At 46.6% G+C, this 18494-nt stretch overlaps 1 protein-coding gene across 1 annotated transcript in view; it reads right to left on the bottom strand.

The window, feature by feature from the left end:
- The window catches only part of ERBB2 (erb-b2 receptor tyrosine kinase 2), a gene marked incomplete at its 3' end in the record, with an annotated part of 299046 nt that overhangs the window by 111814 nt on the left and 168738 nt on the right, over positions 1 to 18494 (bottom strand). Inside the window, exon 9 of the mRNA XM_082272837.1 lies at positions 8400 to 8526. Within this exon, the coding sequence (XP_082128963.1) occupies positions 8400 to 8526 (127 nt within the window). The remainder of the gene's footprint in view (positions 1 to 8399; positions 8527 to 18494) is intronic.

Here is an 18494-nt window from a genome sequence, read left to right on the forward strand (position 1 = left end):
TGGTCTGTCTGATCCATTTGGCAATAGTTGCTGCAGACGCAGCCATGCCCATCCGAGATCCCTCAGGAAGGACAAAGAGGGAATCCATCTTCCGAAAGGATTCCGTAGACGACAGGTAAACTCTGATCGCCCTGACAACATCCAAGGAATGCAAGGCAATCTCCTTCGGATGTTTAGGCTTCGTACAAAGCGAAGGCAGGACAATGTCCTCATTAAGGTGGAACTCAGAGATCACCTTGGGAAGAAAAGACGGGGGTGGTCGCAACACCACTTTATCCTTGTGGATTACCAAGTAAGGGGAGCGGCAAGACAACGCCGCCAGCTCCGACACCCTGCGAGCCGAAGTGATCGCCACCAAAAAGGCAACCTTCTTTGACAGCAGAGGCAAAGAGATCTCCCTGATGTTTTCAAAGGGAGCACGCTGTAAAACGGACAGAACCAAGTTCAAGTCCCATGGAGGTAAAGGCTCCTTCCTGGGAGGAGCCAAATGTCGCACACCTTGAATGAAGGTGCGAATCAAAGAATTAGACGCCACAGGACGTTGGAAAAGGACAGCCAGAGCAGACACCTGGCCCTTTATCGTGGCCAACGCCAGGCGCTGGTCCACCCCAGACTGGAGGAGAGCCAATACTCTAGACACCGAGTACGAGCGAGGGGAAAACCCCCTGGACTCCCACCAGGCGAAATAAGCTTTCCAGGTACGGTAATAGATTTTACCAGAGGAGGTTTTCCTAGCCTTGATTAGAGTAGGGATAACCTCAGGGGAGAGACCTTTGTCCCTCAGGACCTGGGTCTCAACAGCCAAGCCGTTAAAGCCAGCGACCGTAAAGCAGGATGGAAGATCGGTCCCTGAGACAGCAGATCTTCCCGCATTGGCAGTCGCCACGGAGGTGCCACTGCCAGGTGAACAACGTCTGCGTACCAGGACCGGCGAGGCCAGTCCGGCGCCACCAGAATCACCAGGTGCGTTTCTGAGGTTAGTCTGCGGAGGAACCTGGACAGCAATTGAATCGAAAGGAAAGGCATACATCAGATGATACTGATGCCAAGGGGCCACTAACACATCCGAGGCATCCGCCAACGGATCGCGCGTTCTTGCCACGAACCTTTCCACTTTTCGATTTAGCCGAGATGCGAACAGATCCATGTCCAGGGATCCCCACCTCGCACACAGCATTTGGAAGACCTACAGGGTGTAAGGACCATTCTCCCTGGTCCAGGGTCTGGCGGCTCAGATAGTCGGCCTGCCAATTTTCCACACCCGGAATGTGAACTGCTGAGATCGCCGGGACAGGAGTCTCAGCCCAAGACAGAATGTTGGTCACCTCCCGGGTCGCCCGAGCACTTTTGGTGCCCCCTTGGTGGTTGATGTAAGCCACAGCGGTTGCATTGTCCGTCTGTACCCGGACAGGACGACCCTGGAGACGGTCTGACCACTGGAAGAGGCAGAGTTTTATCGCTCGCAATTCCAGGACATTTATCGGGAGGGAGGACTCCTCCTCCGACCAGGTGCCCTGGGCAGACAGGGTGCCCAGGACCCCACCCCAGCCTGACAGGCTGGCATCCGTGGTGATCACCGTCCAAACCAACGGACGGAAGGACTTGCCCTCCGTCACTGACGGAGACTGGAGCCACCACAGAAGAGCCAATTTGGTCTGACGACTCAAGGAGACACACAGATCCAGGGACTGAGGCCGTCCGTCCCACTTGGCCAGGATCTCTGCTTGGAGAGCCCGCATGTGAAACTGAGCAAAGGGTATCGCCTCAAAGGCCGACACCATTAACCCCAGACACCGCATACAGGTTCTGAGTGACGAGGACGGGTTGTCCCTGAGGGACCTGATCTCGTCCTGTAAGGTCCGGAGCTTGTCCTCTGGCAAGAACACCTTTGCCTGAGCAGAGTCCAGAATCATTTCCAGATAGGGAAGATGAACCAAAGGGGACAACGACGATTTCTGAACGTTGATGGTCCATTCGAACTCCTGGAGCGTCTGGACCGTGGTGGACTGATCGCGCACCAGGTCTTGACTGACACTTGATCTTATGAGGAGATCGTCCAGATACCCCAAGACCGCAATGCCCTGAGCCCTCAGCAGGCCCAGGACCGGCGCCAATACCTTGGTAAAGACCTTTGGAGCCGAAGCGAGACCGAAAGGTAATGCCACAAACTGGTAATGGTCCTCCGCGATGGCAAACCGAAGGTACCTCTGATGACCCTCGAAGATGGGAACATGCAGGTACGCATCCTTGAGGTCTATCGAAGCCAGGAATTCTCCTGGGCTCAGGGAAGCCACCACCGACCGGAGAGACTCCATTCGGAATTTTCGAACGCGCACAAAGCCGTTCAGCGCTTTCAGGTCCAGAATAGGACGCACTTTGCCCTCCTTTCTGGGCACAGTGAACAGATTGGAATAAAAACCCCGAAACCTGTCCCGGTGAGGCACCTGGACAATCACTCCCTGAGCAAGGAGGTCCTGAACCGCTCGGTGCAAGTCCTGCAGACGACCCGGAGGCAAATGAAGATTCGAGGGGAAGAATCTGTCCGCTGGCCGGGAAAGAAATTCGATCTTGTATCCTGATCGAATGATTTCCTGAACCCACCTGTCCGAAATCCGGAGCAACCAAGGTTGGAGGAAACCGCGCAAACGTCCCCCCACCCCTGAAACGGGTGAGGGCGTCCCTTCAGGCAGAGGCGGACTGGCTCGCCGAACCGGCATTGCCTGACTTCTGCTTAGCCGTCCAGGGCTTCTTCTGGCCACCCTGGGACTTGAAGGGCTTGCCCTTGGATTGGTTCCGAAAGGCACGAAAGGACCCCTGATTGGATCTAGGCGCAGAACTCCGCTTGCCTCGGAAGGACTTATGCTTCGGGTTCTGGGGCAGCATAGTGCTCTTGCCCCGCGTGACGCCTTTCACCAGGGTATCCAATGCCTCGCCAAAAAGGCGAGAGCCAGCATAGGGAAAATCAGCAACCGTTTTCCGTGAGGACTGGTCAGCCGACCAGCTCTTCAGCCATATCAGTCGTCGGTTAAGTATCGAGACACAAGACAGGCGTACCACTAAGGGGGCCTCATTCAAGGCCGCATCACACAGATACATGATGCCTTGGTGGATTTGATCCACCATTTCCAGCCGGGCAGGCGGAACATCATCAGACACGAGGTTGCTCCTAAGCACCTTAGTCCAATCAGCAACCGCCTGTGACACCAACACGGACGCGAAAACTGGTTTGAGCAGAGAGCCCGCCACCGTATAGGAATGGCGGGCTAGAGACTCCAACCGCCGGTCCGTCGGATCCTGGAAAACCGGGGAATCCTCCGTAGGAATCAAGGTGGCCTTGTTCAACACAGCAACCGTGTGATCCACCTGTGGAGGCACACACCATCGCGATTCCGTAGCCGGTGCAAAGGGATAAAGCAATTTGAACCGACTAGGCACCACGAATGGACGTTTTAACATGCGCCACAGTTCATTAACAGTGTAATGAAACTCAGCGGGATAGGGAAAAACCTGCGCCGACTTGCGGGTCCTGTGCGTCCCAAATGAGGACACAACGCCCGGAGGACTGGGCTCATCCTCCAAATGCAATGTTTCCTTCACAGAAACAATTAAGTCATCCATGGTCGCCCGCTCTTCAGGCGACCCCGGAGAGGAGGTATCAACCCCCTCCACCTCCGCCTCCCCCTCAGACCCCAGCGGGTCCAAGGATGAGCGGGACCCTGAAAAGGGCACGCTCGCAGCAGCAGCAGCCATATCACCATCTGAATCAGAGGAGAGGGACAATCTGGGACTCTTACGAGCAGCACGTTCAGCCATCAGCATTTCCATATTGGACACCAAAGTCGCCACTACAGCGGCCAAATCAGGTCTCAGAGGGGCCACAGGAGAACTGGGGGGCCCCACCAAGGCTGGTGGAAATTTGCTATCCTGAGAATCCATGCTCAAGTGAGAAAAAAATAACAGTGCAAGAATTAGGTGCTGTCCCTTTAAAAGCGCTGCGGAGTACGCAGCCCACCGCTCCAGCTATAAAGACAAAAGACCCCCAAACAGGAAAGGAGACAAAACTGAGCCAGAAGCGATAGTACAGAGAGATATTGAGAGCAATAACCTGCAGAGCCCGCAGAGTGTTGCCACCGCTGTCCTGCCTTAGAGGAAAGAGGAAGTGCTGCAGAAGTAGGCTGAACTAATATGCTGCATGACCCAGGGAAAATGGCTGCCCCATAGGAAAGTATGGGAGGCTTCACCAAGATGGCCGCCGACATGCGGCCGAATCGATCGTTCGTCCACCGCAAAGATGGCGGCGAATGGCGCCAAATCAGCATGTTGTATAGCTCACAGCGAAGCTAACATGCCTGCCCAATGTATGAAAAAAACATGGCGGACCGCGCGGTGTCACCCCGCCGCGGTCCATACACAGTCTGCACCCCCAAACACCGAAGTGACCCAGGGAAGGGGACCCCCAAACACACACAGCGCCGCAGCACATGCACAAGCGATCCCCGCAGGGATCGCAGCAGGGAGTCGCACAAGGCACAGACATGGGGAACACACAGCAACCAGGACTGCCACCCCACACAGAGGCCCCACACAGAAGTACTTACCTGTACCCGATGGCGTGGGGAGCCTCTCAGAACGGAAAGCCGCTGTCCTCTTCTGACAGGGAATGCCGTTTGCCAGGGACATTGCACTGCTGAATCGCAGATGCGTCCAGTGAGGTAGCCACCTCACAGCTGCATCCCTGCTGCGAGCAGGGATGGGTCGTTCGTAATGCCAGGGCGAACCACAACTAAACGCTCGATGGCGGGCTGGGAGTCCATCTGATCCTCTGCCCTGGGAAACCAGGGCGGCCAGTCCGAATCCCAGCACCGCATGATCCATCTTCGTCCGAAGAGTCGACTAAAAAACTAAAGCTGACAAAACAAACAGCTAGTAAAGTAAGAAAAAACTGACATTTTCAAAGAAAATCAAAAAAAAAATAAGATAGGCTGAGACCGAAGCCCCAGCACAGGGAAGCCTACTACTCCTGAAGCTAGGCAAATTAAAACTAAGTTGGGAGTGATACTGCAGGGGGGGTATTGACCAGATGGGACAGCCCCCAGGGGTGTGTACATGCAAATGCCTTTTGTTTTTAACTAAGTCTATATGCCTAGCTACTCCTGCAGAGCATATGACAATACCAATCAGTGATGACTTAGAGGAGGCGGCGACTGTCGGAGGACGTAAGAGAACATTTTTTTTTCCATTATAACAATTTGTAAATAAGACATTTTTCTCCTTCACTGATGTGTGATATGTGCTGACAAGGCAGCACCAATATGCAGCACTGTTGGGCACTGATAGATGGCACTGACAGGCATCAATGATGGGTACTGACGGGCATCACTGGTGGGGCTGCACTGATAATCATCGCTGTTCATTAGTGGAGATCCCCCCCCCCCCGTCAGTAAAGCCGCTTATTGGCTCTCCTCTACTTACGCACTGTTAGCATGAGTAAAGGAATGCCAATAACCGCCACTTCCTAGTTAACACTGAACAGCTGTAATTAGACATACCTGATCACATGGTAAAGAGCCTACATCATAGGCTCTTTACCGTGATCAGTGACACACTGCACCACCGATCGCTGCATGCCCCTGGGGGTGGGCATGAGCACTATGTTCTGAAGGACGTTATAGGACGTCCAGTCAGAACAGAAAAGTCATTGCCCGAGCGTCATTTTGCTATAGGCTGGGCGGCATGTGGTTAAAGTGTCTTCTTTTGGCTATTTGTTTACATTTTTGTAGAACCATAGGTACCATTATTTGATACCCAATTATGTAAGAAAAACATACTAAGATTGAGCAAAGACGGGTCCTTTTTTTGCATCAGCCAGTGGGCGGATTGAAAAATAGACTTGATTTAAATCAAATCCACCCGATTAGTATTATTAGTATTTCTGGACAGTAGACATATATGTGTGTTTGAGACACTGCTGTGCACTGTCTTCAATATAAAAACCTTGTTCTATTACACTGGACCACTCAGAGCTGAATAAAGTGCATCCGGAAAATATTCACAGCGCTTCACTTTTTCCACATTTTATGTTCCAGCCTTTTCCAAAATGGAATAAGTTCATTATTTTCCTCAAAATTCTACAAACAAAAACCCATAATGACGGCGTGAAAGAAGTTCATTTGAAATTATTGAAAATGTATTAAAAAATAACCCCCCCCCCCTTCCAAAAAGAGAAAAAACTCCCATGTACATAAGTATTCACAGCCTTTGCCACGACACTCAAACTTATGCCTCGTACACACGCAACGATTATCAGCCAACCGATCGGCCGTCTTTTGTCCAGTGTTGTTGTGTTGGTTGAAATGTGCTCTAGACTGCACACAAATTTTCTCGGCCAACAAAAACCAACTTCAGAAGTGATGTCATGTTCTGGTTTACTTTCCGTGTGTTTTTTCTTCTCTGAGCATGCCCAGTCTTGCTCATCTGAATTTTGTCTGCCGAAATCTGTACTGACTGACGGAAAATCGGCCATTCTGTTGAAGGCCAACAAAAATTTTATAGCATGCACACCAGATTTTGTTCGGCCGAAAAGTCGGAGTCGGTTGTCGGAAGCATCATACTAACAAGCCGAAAATCGGCAGATCGGACGTTGGCCGAAAATTCACGGCCAACAATCGTTGCATGTGTACGAGGCATTAGTTTAGGTGCATCCTGTTCCCACTGATAATCCTTGAGATGTTTCTTCAACTTGGAGTCCACCTGTGGTAAATTCGGTTGATTGGACATGATTTGGAAAGGCACATACCTGTCTATATAAGGTCCCACATTTAACAGTGCATGTCAGAGAACAAACCAAGCCATGATGTTCAAGGAATTGTCTGTAGACCTCTGAGACAGGATTGTATCGAGCAGAGTACGGAAAAATGTCTGCAGCATTGATGGTCCCAATGAGCACAGTGGCCTCCACCATCTGTAAATGGAAGAAGTTTGGAACCACCAGGACTCTTCCTAGGAGTGGGCTGCCCAGCCAAACAGAGCGATCGGGGAAGAAGGACCTTAGTCAGGGAGGTGACCAAGAACCTGATAGTCACTCTGGCAGAGCTCCAGTGTTTCTCCGTGGAGAGAGGAAACCCTTCAATAAGAACTCTCTCTGCAGCACTCCATTAAATCAGGCCTGTATGGTTGAGTGTCAAGACCACTCCTCAGTAAAAGGCGCATGACAGCCCACCCGGAGTTTGCCAAAAGGCACCTAAAGACTCTCAGATCATGAGAAACAAAATGCTCTGGTCTGATGAAACAAAGGTGAAACTCTTTGGTCTGAATGGCAAGAATCATGTCTGGAGGAAACCAGGCACGGCTCATCCCCTGGCCAAAACTATCCCTACAGTGAAGTATAATGGTGGCAGCATTGTGCTGTGGCAATGTTTTTCAGCGACAGGAACTGGGAGACCAGTCAGGATTGAGGGAAAGATGAATGCACCAAAGTACAGAGACATCCTTTATGAAAATCTGCTCCAGAGCACTCTGGACATCAGACCGGGGCAAAGATTCATCTTCCAACAGGACAACAATCCTAAGCACACACCAAGATAACAAAAGGAGTGACTATGGGACAACTCTGTGAATTTGCCCAGCAAGAGCCCAGACTTGAACCCAATTGAACACCTCTGGAGAGATCTGAGAATGGCTGTGCACCGACGCTCCCCGTCCAACCTGATGGAGCTTGAGAGGTCCTGCAAAGAAGAATGGGAGAAACTGCCCAGAAATAGGTGTGCCAGGCTTGAAGCATCATACTCAAAAAAACTTGGGGCTGTAACTGGTGCCAAAGGTGCTTCAACAAAGTATTGAGCAAAGGCTGTGAATATTTATGTACATGTGATTCTTTTTGTTTTTTATTTTTACTAAATTGCAAAGCTTTAAAACAAATTTTTCACATTGTCATTATGGGGAATTGTTTGTAGAATTTTGAAGAAAATAATGAATTTAATCCATTTTGGAATAAGGCTGTAACATAAAATGTGGAAAAATAAGCACTGTGAATAACTTCTGGATTCACTGCATCTATATTTTAGGAGTTACACCAATTAGTAAAAAAATTATCAACCACCAAATTTGCCCCCAAGCGGAGCCTTTCTCGAATCACTGGTGGGATGGCATCTAAGCGTCAGAATCAGAAGACAGGCTGACAGCAGCGTGTTTGCAGCTTCTCTCAGCCAGCAATGACCTGCGGATAGGGACAGATGATCGTGGCTGTTTGCAGATCTTAGCACCGTTCCTTCCAGCCATAAGAATTTGCAGATTCTTGCCGCTGGAATTGGCAGTGTGTGCTCATGATGCATGTGAATGAAGTCTTATTAACGATATATGAATTACATTCATTTTCCTAAGATCCTAAAATAAAGACTCACGCTCTGAAGGATTCAGAAAGGAATGCCAAGTTGCCAAAGATTTTGGTGCATCCTTGGAAATGCTGGATGTTGGTAGAATTCACAGTCCGTGTGGTCTTCAGAAAGTCCATTCCTAAACCATAACAAACTGAACAGAGAGAGAAAGTGTTACCGGAGTATAAATTCATCTCTGAAAAGGTTAGTCCACCAAAACCACTTTTAGCTCTTAAAATGACATTCAATGTACAAAGACTTTCTGCCAAGGTGCTTTTTCTTGGAAATATTTTTAAACACTTGACCTCCAGTCAACCATTTACCCCCCTTCATGACCAGATCATTTTTTACCATACGGCACTACGTTACTTTACCCTTTACGATCGGTGATCCATGTGACGGTTACCCTCCTGGACAAGCATGTTGCTGCTTGTTTGACCATTATAATGTATGGTTCTGGACATCTGGTAAGAAGACAAAGTGTGAGGGTGTTGCTGGTGACGGATCCCTTTACTTTCACTCTGCATGGATCATTACTTCATTGGACTGTTTTTGATTTTTTGGTGTTGCTTTATTAACCGTAGCTATACGTTGGTCGCGAGCAGAAGGGCTAGGGGGGCGAGCGTGCACCGCCGCTCGCCAGCGGGGAAGCCGATGCAGCAGGCCGGAGGCTCCAATTGCCACCTGACACCCGCGATCATTTCCTGCTGAGAGAGAAGAACGGTCAGCTGTTGTAAACACAGCCGACCATTCTTCTCCCTGGAATGAGCATAGAGCCCCTGTGATCCTTCTATATGGGAACACAGGTCTCTATGGTAATTTCACAAGCCACGCCCCCCCCCCCCCCCCACAGTTTAAATTACCCCTTGATTACCCACACTGTTAACCCCTTCCCTGCCAGTGTCATGATTACAGTAACAGTGCATATTTTTAGCACTGATTACTGTAGTAATGTCACTGTCTGCCGCAATGTTGCTGTCCTGCAAAACAAAAACAAAAAAAATTGCAGATTGCCACCATTACTATGAAAAAAATGTAAAGAAAAATTACAAATCTTTCCCGTAGTTAGTAGACGCAATAACTTTTGCGCAAACCATTTTACCAAAAATATGTAGCAGAAAACAAATTGGCCTAAAATGTTAAATTTTGATTTTTTTTTTGGGAAATATTTTATAGCAGAATGTGAAAAATGTTTTTTTTTTTTTTTTTTCAAAATTGTCGCTCTTATTTTGTTTATAGCACAAAAAATAAAAATCCATACCGAAGGAGAGCCAGGATCGTACCAGTCAGGTGCAGGCAGGGGCCTGCACAGAGATGGGCAGAGTATTGGAGGTGCATGCATCAGAGCAGAGTAGAGGGGTGACAGTTAGGAGGGGTAGAAGGGGACAAGGCAAGGAGGCTGATCCTGGGCTGGAGCACCCCAATAGATACGCCCCGTTGCGTGATGTTGGGGAAACCAGTCAGGGACTAGCATTGCTGGAGCAGAGTGACGCCCCTAGCTGCCAGGGGAAAAACTCCTCCAGTGAGGCCGGGAGAAAGGGAAAGGAAAGACAGGTGCTGGTGGTAGGGGACTCAATTATTAGAAGGACAGACAGTGTAATCTGTGACATAGACCGTGTGCGCCAAACAGTCTGTTGTTTGCCGGGCGCTCGGGTTCGGCACATCGCGGATCGGGTGGACAGATTACTGGGTGGGGCTGGGGAAGACCCAGCTGTCATGATACACATGGGTACCAATGACATAGGCAGAGGAAGATGGAGAGTCCTAAACGATTTCAGGGACTTAGGCGCTAAGTTGAGGAATAGGACCTCCAAGGTAGTGTTTTCAGAAATACTGCCTGTACCTCGAGCCACACCAGAGAGGCAGCGGGAAATTAGGGAAGTTAACGAGTGGCTGAGGAGCTGGTGTAGTAAGGAGGGTTTCGGGTTCCTGGAGAACTGGGCTGACTTCTCAGTCGGCCACCCGCTCTATGGTAGGGACGGATTGCACCTAAATGGGGAGGGTGCAGCCGTACTGGGTGAGAAGATGGCCGAAAAGTTAGAGGGGCTTTTAAACTAGGTGATTGGGGGGGGGAGGGTACAGATGTAGAATTAGCCAGTGGAAAGCAAGATTCAGAGGGCAGAAATGGGGGCATTAGCGGTAGGGTGTTTGGAGCTCCTAAACCCAGGAGGGGTATGGGGAGAAAACACAAGAGCAGCCTAAAAACATCAAATGAGGATAAATGTAACTGATCAAAATTAAGAGGTTTGTATACCAATGCCAGAAGCCTGGCCAACAAGATGGGAGAGCTGGAGCTGCTGTTTGAGGAGGACTTAGATTTTGTGGGGATAACTGAGACTTGGTTTGACAGCTCTCATGACTGGATGGCGACCATTCAGGGGTATTCCCTTTATCGCAGAGATAGAGAAGGTAAAAAAGGGGGAGGGGTATGTCTGTATATTAAGAACAGTGTACAGGTAAATATGAGGGATGATATTAATAATGGAGCTATGGACGAGGCAGAATCCCTATGGGTAGAGCTTCAAAGGGAAGGCACGGTGGGGAAGGTAATATTGGGCGTATGCTATAGGCCCCCCAACCTGAGGGAGGAGGGGGAGGCGGATCTCCTTTTACAGATAGGATTAGCAGCAAGGATGGGAAATGTCATAATGGGGGACTTTAATTATCCTGATATAGACTGGGCAGAAGGAACCGCGCATTCAGCCAAGGCTAGGCAGTTCCTAAATGTTTTGCAGGACAATTTCATGGGTCAGATGGTGAATGCACCGACAAGAAACAATGCCGTACTTGACCTACTGATTACCAACAATACAGACCTGCTCAAGGATATAGAAACACGGGACAACTTAGGAAACAGTGACCATAGGTCAATTCGTTTCAGTATTAATTATAGTAATAGGAAACCCAAGGGCAATATAAGGACACTGAATTTCAAAAGAGCCAATTTCCCAAAACTGCGCTCTCTGCTAGAAAATATCAAATGGGATAGAACAATGGGAACAAAGAACACGGAGGAAAAATGGGAGTGCTTCAAAAGCATACTAACCAAAGGGATTGACCAGTGCATTCCAAAGGGAAATAAATTTAAAAGAGCAAAACTAAACCCTGGGTGGCAAAAACCCCAACATAAAAATGCATATTAATGCTAAAGGAAAGGCCTTCAAAAAATACAAGACTGAGGGGTCATTGGCAGCATTTAAGCATTACAAAGAGTGTAATAAGAAATGTAAAGACGAAATCAGGGCGGCTAAAATAGAACACGAGAGACATATAGCGGAAGAGAGTAAAAAGAACCCCAAGAAATTCTTTAAGTATATAAACAGTAAGAAAGCGAGGCCAGAACACATTGGCCCCATAAAAGACGATAAGGGAGTTTTGGCCACAGAGGACAGGGAAAAGGCGGTAGTGTTAAATAAATTCTTCTCTTCAGTCTTCACAAAAGAATCGGGGGGGCTACACTAACCCAGCTTGTAAGGCCAAACTAAACAACACACCTCAGGAAATACCGCCATGGCTAACAGAAGATAGACTTAGAACTAAACTAGAGAAACTTAACATAAATAAATCACCGGGACCGGATGGCTTGCACCCGAGGGTTCTTAAAGAGCTCAGCCAGGTGATTGCCAGACCATTATTCATGATCTTTAAGGATAGTTTACAGACGGGTATGGTGCCAGCTGATTGGAAAAAAGCCAACGTGGTACCAATATTTAAAAAGGGGCCAAGATATATCCCAGGTAACTATAGACCGGTCAGCTTAACATCAGTATGGTGGGTAGGAAAGTGCGCTGATTCAATATAGGGTGTGCTGCTACCTTAGAGTGTATGTTGTAGAATATGTAAAGAAATCAGGTGCGCTGCCCTAGTGCATATGTGCAACATACAAAATGATGCAAACAAATAAACCAAAAATGCAATAATAATGCAAAAAAATGAAAACGTATGCAATTCGTGTAAAACAAAAAATGTCCAGAAGGTGACTAGTGATAGAAGCTTAACATCAGTAGTCTGCAAGATTTTGGAGGGGATGTTAAGGAACCACATACAAGACTTTAGTAATGAAAACTGTATTAGTAGTAATCAGCATGGATTCATGAAAAATCGTTCTTGCCAAACCAATCTATTAACCTTCTACGATGAAGTGAGCTGCCACCTAGATAAAGGAAAGCCTGTGGATGTGGTGTACCTGGACTTCACAAAGGCCTTTGACACCGTTCCCCATAAACGCTTACTGTTCAAACTAAGGAAGGTAGGTATGGACCATAAGGTGAGTACCTGGATAGAGAACTGGCTCCAGGGGAGGTTGCAAAGGGTGGTGATTAATGGGGAGTACTCAGATTGGGCGGGTGTGGAAAGCGGGGTCCCCCAGGGTTCTGTCCTGGGGCCAATCCTGTTTAATTTATTCATAAATGATCTAGAGGAGGGGATATCGAGCAAAATCTCAGTATTTGCGGATGAAACTAAACTAAGCATGCCAATATCTTCTGGGCAGGATGTGGAAACCTTACAAGCGGACCTGAACAAAATTATGGGGTGGGCAACTACATGGCAGATGAGGTTCAATGTTGAAGAATGTAAAGTAATGCACCTGGGTGCCAGAAACCAGAAAGCAAGCTACTCACTAGGGGGGGAACCTCTGGGGGAGTCTAGGATGGAAAAGGACCTGGGGGTACTGGTAGACAACAGGCTTGGCAGTGGCATGCAATGCCAAGCCGCTGCAAGCAAAGCCAACAGAATACTGGGATGTATAAAAAAAGGGGATTCACTCCAGAAATAAAGAGATTATTCTCCCACTCTACAAGACTCTGGTCCGGCCACATCTGGAGTATGCTGTCCAGTTCTGGGCACCGGTCCTCAGGAAGGATGTGCTGGAACTGGAGAGAGTCCAGAGAAGGGCAACAAAAATAATTAGGGGAATGGAGGACATCAGCTATGAGGAAAGACTACAAGCACTGAACTTATTCTCTCTGGAGAAGAGAAGATTGAGGGGGGATATGATATCAATGTACAAATACTGTACTGGTGACCCTAGCATATGGAAAAACCTATTCAGAGAAAGGAAATACAATAAGACGCGTGGCCACTCACTAAAACTAGAGGAAAGGCGGTTTAACTTTAAAATACGCAGGGGGTTCTTCACTGTAAGAGCAGTAAGGATGTGGAATTCTCTTCCACATGCAGTCGTATCAGCAGGGAGCATTGATAGTTTCAAAAAACTATTAGATGGGCACCTTAAAGACCACAACATACAGGGGTATACAATGTACGGTTAACAGCAAACACACACACACATCATAGGTTGAACTGGATGGACTGATGTCTTTTTTCAACCTCACTAACTATGTAAAAAAAAAATCGCACAGGTGATCAAATACCACCAAAAGAAAGCTCCATTTGTGGGAAAAAAAGGAAATCAATTTTATTTAGGTACAGCGTCACACGACCGCGCAAATTGTCCGTTAAAGAAACGTAGTGCCGAATCGCAAAATATGGCTTGGTCATTAAAGCGGAGTTCCACCCTAAAAATTTACTTTGCACCGTCCGCCAGCTTAAAAAGACCGGAAAAAGAATTGGATAATTACATTTTTTTTTTTGTTTCGCTTACCTTGTTTTTAATGAAAATATACTCACCTTCCTTCCTCTTCCTCCCTCTGCGGCCGCGCCCCCCCGACGTCACTTCCTCCTTGCATTGACTCCTGGGAGATGAGCGCCATCAATCCCAGGAGTCAATGCGCCTGCACCGGTGTCACTCGTCACTTCCGGTGCAGGCGCGTCATTCCCTGCTGAACAGCTTCTGGGCATGCGCAGAACCAGCTGCGGGATGACGCGCCTGCCCCGGAAGTGACGAGCAGGGCATTCTGGGACTCCGACATCACAGAAGAGGATGCTCCGGCTTCACTTGCCCACACCTGAGATGGCAGCGCTGGACAAGACATTTTCAAGGTAAGTATTTCTTATTACAGTTAAGTGAAACAGGGGACAGTTCAGAGGCTATTGTTGCTTAAATGCACCAGCCCTGACTGTCCTAGGGGTATTTTTTGTTAAAAAATGTATTTTAGGATGGAACTCCGCTTTAATGGGGCAAATCCTTCCGGTCCAGAAGTGGTTAAGATTGACGTCTATTTTGCACAGACACTTTTTCTGTACAAATTAATGTTCTATATTGTTGTATGATTTGGAGCACTGCTTATATTCCTTTACAATTAACTGGTATCACGGTTTGGTAAGTTCAAAAAACAATTAGGTCAGCGCAGATCTAATCTCCCCTGGTTAAGAAGATATATCTGTGTATTGTCACTTCAGTGCACCTATTATGAATAGTAAACCATCAATCTTATGTGAACATATGTGACAAAACATCATCTGCAGCGCCGTCGCATCACTTCCGGTTCCGGTATTCGCATGGAACACATTGCGTTCCAAGGAACAGATTAACGCTTGTGTAATAATGACTGAATGGGAGTACCCATTTGTGTATTTTTTGTAAGAATAAAGGCATTTAACATACAGGATTACACTATTAGCCATGATTTACCTGCCCACACCCTATCCCGCTGTGATTGGCTGACACTGGATACTACACCCCATGTGAGTGCGGACCCTATCGGGACCCAGGCTTTCCTACAGGAACCTCTGCCTACTCCAGAGCCCTACAGGGCACCCCTGGCACATCCTCATTCCAGGACCACCAGAGGGGACCAGGATCCATCTGAGGGATCTTTGCCACTATTACCATACCCGCTCTTTACCCCTGTGCGGGGTGGGTATTTCCGGTGAGTTGGCTCCCTACCCTAGGGGTCACCGAGCACCTGACCTCATTACCCACCACGGGGTCACCTCCAGTATATATTTCCTATACAAAGATTTTCGTCACTTTTGCCTATTTATGGACTGTTTACGCCACTTAGTCACTTTATCGGATTGATATTTTGTCACTTAGCCACTTTATTTTGTTCTACTGGCTATATGAACTTTCACCTGGTCACTTTATTTAATTTATTGGTTATGTGCACAGGTCACTTTACTGTCTTTACAGGGGACACTTTGTGCACATTGTCACTTTATTGATTATCCTGCACCTTTACTGCACTTTATATTTTTGATATATATATTTATATTTCTTTGTGTACACTTGCTCACTACATCAATTGATTTTAGCACCTTTGTACTTATTTTCCACCACTTATTATTTTACCCACTGCATATATTTTTTTCTTTGTGATATTTATTGCTCAATTTTGTGTATTTATGATCTACCATTACACATTTTTTTGATTATTCACTATCACTCACACCATTTTATATTTTTAGTAGACAGCGCCATTCCCTTAATTTTACCCTACACTTATATAGTCTTTGGCTATACTAAAGGGAGGCTGCAGCCTACACATACATCCATCCATATTACATTTTCCTAAGCGCAGAGCCTATCACCTTCAAAACATCATCTATATATGTAATAACTTATAGAAATGATGTACACTAAAAATTCATATCACACATAACCAGGGTATCCTGTGAATCCAAAAATAAAAAAAACAGAGTGATCCCAAAATTAAACTCTACAATGATTGTCCCATATTTCATAAAGTCCCATAAAGAAGGAATATTTTCAATGTGCCAAAGAATGTGCAAGATCAACAAACGAATATGTGCAATCACCCTGTGCAATCCTTCCACCGATCACCCCAAACTTACTCACCAGATGGAGTGGCTGGTAAAATTATAAACCAGCTTTTGCCCCTCTTTAAGAAATATCCAGCAGACCGGCCCCAAATTCTATCAGTAGATATTACCGTCTCTTTAGTCAAACACTTTCATAGGGATGTATAGAGGTTGTGGGTTTAGGAGTCCACAGTGTAAATCCATATAAAACTCAGCCAATTATACACTCACATTGTGGAAGTGTCTACCTGACACAAAGGGTAAAACGCTTTTTCTTATAAAGTGTTCATGTCGCCTTTGGTTGGGATTCTCCAAACCGCGAGCGTGAGTCACACATGTGCAGTAGCGTCCAACGTCCTAGCCCCGCCTGACTAGTTTCGTCATTCAATGTGCACAGTTGGCAAGTGGCTATTGTTCCTTATTTACATTGAGGCGTGGATTTTACAGTCTTTTACTGCGTTACTTTTACGGACAATTGCGCAGTCATGCGACACTGTAACCATAAAAAATGTATATGTCTTTTTTTCCCCCACAAATAGAGCTTTCTTTTGGTGTCATTTGATCACCACTGCATTTATTTTTTGCGCTATTAACTAAAAAAAGACTGACAGTTTTGAAAAAACAAAAAAAATAAATAAATATTTTATACTTTCTGCTATAAAACAGATCCAGTAAAAAAAAAAATCAAATTTTTTCATAAATATATGCCAATATGTATTCTGCTACATATTTTTGGTTAAAAAAAAATCCCAATAAGTATGTGTTAATTGGTTTGCACAAAGGTTATAGTGTTTACAAACTATGGGATAGTTTTATTGATTTTTTTTTTTTACTAGTAATGGTGGCCATTAGCAACTTATAGCAGGACTGCGACATTGCAGCGAACATTCTGACACTTTTAACGACCAGTGACACTAATATAGTGATCAGTGCTAAAAGATATGCACTGTCACTGTACTAATGACACTGGCTGGGAAGGGGTTAACATCAGGGGCGATCAAAGGGTTAACTGTGTGCTTAGCCAGTGTTTTACTATACTGTGTGTGCGGCTTTTACAAGGGGAAGAGATGGAAGTGTCAGATCACATATATACACACACACACACACATTATATATATATATATATATATATATATATATATATATACACACACATACACAGTGTGTGTGTGTGTGTATATATATATATATATATATATATATATATATATGGATATGATTTGGTGCGCAGGGTGGCACACGTGCGCCAGATCACCTGAACTGGTTAACCACTTTAGCCCTGGAAGGTTTACCCCTTCAAGACCAGGCTATTTTTTGCGATACAGCACTGTGTTATTTTAACAATTGCACGGTTGTGCAGTACCCAAATAAAAGTCCTTTTTTCCCCCACACATAGAGATTTCTTTTGGTGGTATTTGATCATCTGTGCATTTTTTTTTTTTTTTTTTTTGCGCTATAAAAAAAAAAAGAGCGACAATTTTGAAAAAAAATCTAATTTCTTCATCACTTTAGGCCAATATGTATTCTGCTACATATTTTTGGTTAAAAAAAACACAATAAGTGTATATTGATTGGTTTGTGAAAAAGTTCTACCGTCTACAAACTATGGGATATTTTTATAGAATTTTTTATTTTTTTTTAACCACTTGCTGACCGCCGTCCGTATATTTACTGAGGCGGTCAGCCCCTCCTGGTCAAAGTGATGTAGGGGTACGTCGCTCGCCCACGAGCCTCTAGGGGGCGAGCGCGTGCTGCCAGATGTGCGCTCCCGCCCCCGCTCGTGACCGGCAGCTCCGATGTCCGCCAGCCACTCACAATCTCCCACTGGAGAGGGAGAAAGGCAGGCGGCTGATGTAAACAAAGCCATCTGTCATTCTCCCTGGTGTAACAGCAGCGATCATACGATCCTGCTATGTAGGATCGTATGTCTCTGTGGTTACATCACAAGCCACGCCCTCCAGTTAGAATCACGCCCCTAGGGATACATTTAACCTACTGTTTACCAATAAAGTTAACCCCTTCCCTGCCAGTGTCACTTTTACAGTAACAGTGCATATGTATAGCACTGATTACTGTAGTAATGTCACTGGTACCCCCAAAAGTGTCAAAAATGTTAGTCAAGGGTCCAATCTGTCCGCCGCAATGTCGCCCCCACATTCTATAGGACTATGAAAGCAGTCAGTGTGAGTGTGTACAAAGTGACAGCAGGAGCAGGACAGAGCAGTAGACACTGGGCAGATGAGCGCACCAGGCTTTCTACTGTCTATACTGCCACAGTGCCCTGCAGTGCTGCGGGCATGGTACAGGAGAATGCAGTGCTGCGGGCATAATACAGAAGAATGCAGTGCTGCAGGCATGGTACAGGAGAATGCGGGGCTGCGGGCATAGTACAGGAGAATGCGGGGCTGCGGGCATAGTACAGGAGAATGCGGGGCTGCGGGCATGGTACAGGAGAAT

The sequence above is a fragment of the Pelophylax lessonae genome (genome assembly GCF_965119305.1).
Source record: "Pelophylax lessonae genome assembly, chromosome: 11".
In the NCBI taxonomy this organism is placed as follows: Eukaryota; Metazoa; Chordata; class Amphibia; order Anura; family Ranidae; genus Pelophylax; species Pelophylax lessonae.